Here is a 4271-nt window from a genome sequence, read left to right on the forward strand (position 1 = left end):
CACAGTTTTATTTATCTAATGTATCGGCTGCCACAGTTTTACTGAAGTAATGGGTCAGTTTCCACAGTTTTATTTATCTAATGTATCGGCTGCCACAGTTTTACTGAAGTAATGGGTCAGTTTCCACAGTTTTATTGAAGTAATGGGTCAGTTGCCACAGTTTTATTCATCCACTATATCAGCTGCCACAGTCTTGTTCGTCTAATGTATCAGCTGCCACAGTTTTATTGAAGTAATGGGTCAGTTGCCACAGTTTTATTCATCCAATATATCAGCTGCCACAGTTTTATTCATCTAATGTATCAGCTGCCACAATTTTATTCATCTAATGTATCAGCTGCCACAGTTATTCATGTAACAGTTTTTCTCAGTATGGCCCACCTTTTTACTAAATTTATGTACATTATAATTCACTTAAGTTATCTTTGACATTTGAGTTTTGTGTATTTCACTTTACGGACCAAGTTACATCACACGCATCAACCATTTCGTTTAATCTACTTTAAGAATATCCGGTTATTGCGGTAATCAACATCCAATTTTCAGAATACCGCCACTATATCACTTTATTGTTAAGACTAATTGTCGTAGATTGTAATGTTAGTGAAGGTATAATTATAGCACCATTACACTTTATAGTTAAGACTAATTGTCGTAGATTGTAATGTTAGTGAAGGTATAATTATAGCACCATTACACTTTATAGTTAAGACTAATTGTCGTAGATTGTAATGTTAGTGAAGGTTTATAGCACCATTACACTTTATAGTTAAGACTAATTGTCGTAGATTGTAATGTTAGTGAACGTTTTTAGCACCATTACACTTTATAGTTAAGACTAATTGTCGTAGATTGTAATGTTAGTGAACGTTTTTAGCACCATTACACTTTATAGTTAAGACTAATTGTCATAGATTGTAATGTTAGTGAAGGTTTTTAGCAGCTGTTCTGGTAGAAGCTGATAAATAACAATAAAAACACGGCACGATTGTTGCTTACGTTCAGTGTTTAGTACATATGTAGTTCTTTGTTAAATACCATAAAAGTATTTGTCGATTCTTCTTATAACGATGAACAAACACACTCGCAACTAATTGCTGTGTTTTGGCACTGTTCCAAGTCCCTGACCCTTATGATTTCCACACGAAACGTGGTAATAATATTAAATTATTATGTTATGCTACTGCTAATGATGCGAAACGTGATACGTTAGTTGCTGACAGATCCGAGATCACATTGAAATAATATTGATAATAATTTTATATTTTTGATGGTCTTTGGCACTTGGCGACAGGCCTTGTCGGCAACAACCTACATAGGATAAGCGTATAAATTCATTAAGGCGTTACAGAGATAATACTCGTGACAAACAACATAACACAACGTTCTCGAGTTGAGCATAAGATTACTAAAACCTCATCCTTTTACTTTAAATCACATGACTTTGGTATAGTTGAGAAACGCCATTGGACATCAGTCAGAAACTCATTAGTCATTTCTATTCGTAAGCCAAACTGTTTTGTGACTCCTATTGAAATTTTTATAAATGTTATATGGAGTATTACAGCAGCACCTGGTTCGTTGTGCATTATTTTTTAAAGGAATGTCGGAGTAGACTAGTGTCCAAGTTTCGGCACTCTTGCCGTCATTAGATTACAACTTTTTAAAAATCTTCTGACAGACCAAAAACGTTTAAAAAAGTTTATTGTGCATAGTAAATGTGTAAATTTCAAATTAAACAGTGTAGATAAACGCAAAATATATATGTTTCTAAATACAGGCTGCCTGGCCTGGCCAGTGGGGTTAGGACGCTCGGCTCGCACTCTGCAGGTCGCGTGATCAAATGAGACATGTTCGCTCTTTCAGCAGTGGGACGTTATAGTGTGATCTATTAACTGACAGTCACTGTATATTCATGATAGTCTGATCTATTAACCTACAGTTTGAATATACTCATCATAATCTGATCTTTTAATCTACAGACTCTAAATATTCATGATAGCCTGATCTGTTAACCTACAGTCTATATATATTCATGATAGCTTAATCTGTTAACTTACAGTCTCTATATATTCATGATAGCCTGATCTGTTAAATTACAGTCTCTATATATTAATGATAGCCTGATCTGTTAATTTACAGTCTATATATATATTCATGATAGCTTAATCTGTTAACTTACAGTCTCTATATATTCATGATAGCCTGATCTGTTAAATTACAGTCTCTATATATTAATGATAGACTGATCTGTTAATTTACAGTCTCTATATATTCATGATAGCCTGATCTGTTAAATTACAGTCTCTATATATTCATGATAGCCTGATCTGTTAATTTACAGTCTCTTTCTATTAATGATAATCTGATCTTGTAATCTAAAGTCTATATATATTCGTGATAATCTGATCAGTTATTCGACATTCTGTATATATTCTTGATAATTTGATCCGTTAACCTATAGTCTGTATATGTTCATGATAATCTGATGTGTTAACTTACAGTCTTTACATATATATTTGTGATAGTCTGATCTGTTAACTTACAGTCTCTATATAGTCATGATAATCTGGTCTGTTAACTCACAGTCTCTATATATTCATGATAATCCGATCTGCTAATCTAAAGTCTCTATATGTTAATAATAGTTTGATCTGTTAATCTAAAGTCTGTATATTCATGATAATCTGACCTGTTAATCTAAAGTCTCTATATGTTAATAATAGTTTGATCTGTTAATCTAAAGTCTGTATATTCATGATAATCTGACCTGTTAATCTAAAGTATCTATATATTCATGATAATCTGATCTGTTAATATAAAGTCTATATATATTCATGATAATCTAATATGTTAATATAAAGTCTCTATATATTTATGATAATGTAATCTGTTAATATAAAATCTATATATTCATGATAATCTGATCTGTTAATATAAAGTCTATATATTCATGATAGTCCTATCTCTTAATCTAAAGTCTCTATATATTCATGATAATCTAATCTGTTAACTTACAGTCATTAAATAAATGTGATGTCTTAGTTAATTAGTTTAGTATCTGTTAAAGTATATGCTGCAATCTAAGATAGCGACTCGTGTTTCAAGTCAGATAACTTGTATTTATTTATGACACGGTAAATGTCAGCTTATTTTCACTCGCTCCGTGTTAATGTAATATTTTCACATGTAATTAAAACATATATAAATCACCATATTCAGCAGCCTTCTGCTTTTTATAGTACAAAGGGTATTTTGTAAATATTAACAATTGTTTATTACTTTTCTCTGCTGTAGATGGCGCAGAATGAACAGTTGAAATCAGCCTTCACCTGGATGATCATGTGGTTCTGGAGAGTTTGCAATGCGCATTGTTTAATCCAGTTTTTATTGATAGCAATAGTTATGGGTAACATGTGGGTAAGTCAAATGTCAATCATCTTCAGTGTTTTTCTTTAATGTTATACCAGTATTAATCGAACCCTCTATTGCACGTGTCTAGGTTCCGCTACGTACCGAGTTTATTTTCCTACTTTTCAATGAAATAATACAGATTAGAATTGAGTACTGGCTGTTAGAGTACTCCACTCGCAATTTGTGGGTCACGGGTTCGAATCCCATCACCGAATATGCTCGTCCTTTCAGCCATGGGGTCTTTATAATGTGATGATCCATATCACTTTTCGTTCATAAAGAGTAGTCTAAGAGTTGGCGGGGGTAGTGTTGACTAGCTGCTGCCTTCCCCTCTCGAATCTATCAGTTGAAAACTAAGGACGATAACGCAGGTAGCTCTTGAGTAGCTTTACGCGAAACTCAATAAACAGACAGACACGGAATTTAGTATAGAAACGTAAGTAATCAATTAAGAATCCTTGATTTTGTTTTTTTCAAGCAGGTTATAGAAATTATTTATTTATAGCTCGAATAATCGACAAATAATGTAATACGTTGATATAAATACTGTAAACAAATGTTTTTCGCGTACTTGCACTTTCTGTCTATAACTACAACGTTTCTCCGATAGAAGAAATTCCATAGATCAAACTACGTGGTTTGTTGATTTAAAGTTATTTCATTTGTTTGAGAAAGATTCTGTGTTGCTAGTTATTAAGGAATACAGTTTTCCATTATCAACTGAAGTGCCAGTGAAAAGACACAGATCATTCCTGAACGACAATGATCTGTGTCTTTTCACTGGCTGAACGACAATGATCTGTGTCTTTTCACTGGTTGAACGACAATGATCTGTGTCTTTTCACTGGCTGAACGAC

General features: G+C 32.9%; 1 protein-coding gene across 3 annotated transcripts in view; it reads left to right on the top strand.

Moving 5' to 3' along the window:
- The window catches only part of LOC106471127 (ceramide phosphoethanolamine synthase-like), a 44682-nt gene that overhangs the window by 30177 nt on the left and 10234 nt on the right, over positions 1-4271 (top strand). For all 3 annotated transcript variants that reach the window (XM_022399751.1, XM_022399752.1, XM_022399753.1), the window contains one exon: positions 3298-3420. In XM_022399751.1, coding sequence (XP_022255459.1) covers positions 3298-3420 — 123 coding nt within the window. The remainder of the gene's footprint in view (positions 1-3297; positions 3421-4271) is intronic.

The sequence above is a fragment of the Limulus polyphemus genome, unplaced genomic scaffold (genome assembly GCF_000517525.1).
Source record: "Limulus polyphemus unplaced genomic scaffold, Limulus_polyphemus-2.1.2 Scaffold4423, whole genome shotgun sequence".
In the NCBI taxonomy this organism is placed as follows: Eukaryota; Metazoa; Arthropoda; class Merostomata; order Xiphosura; family Limulidae; genus Limulus; species Limulus polyphemus.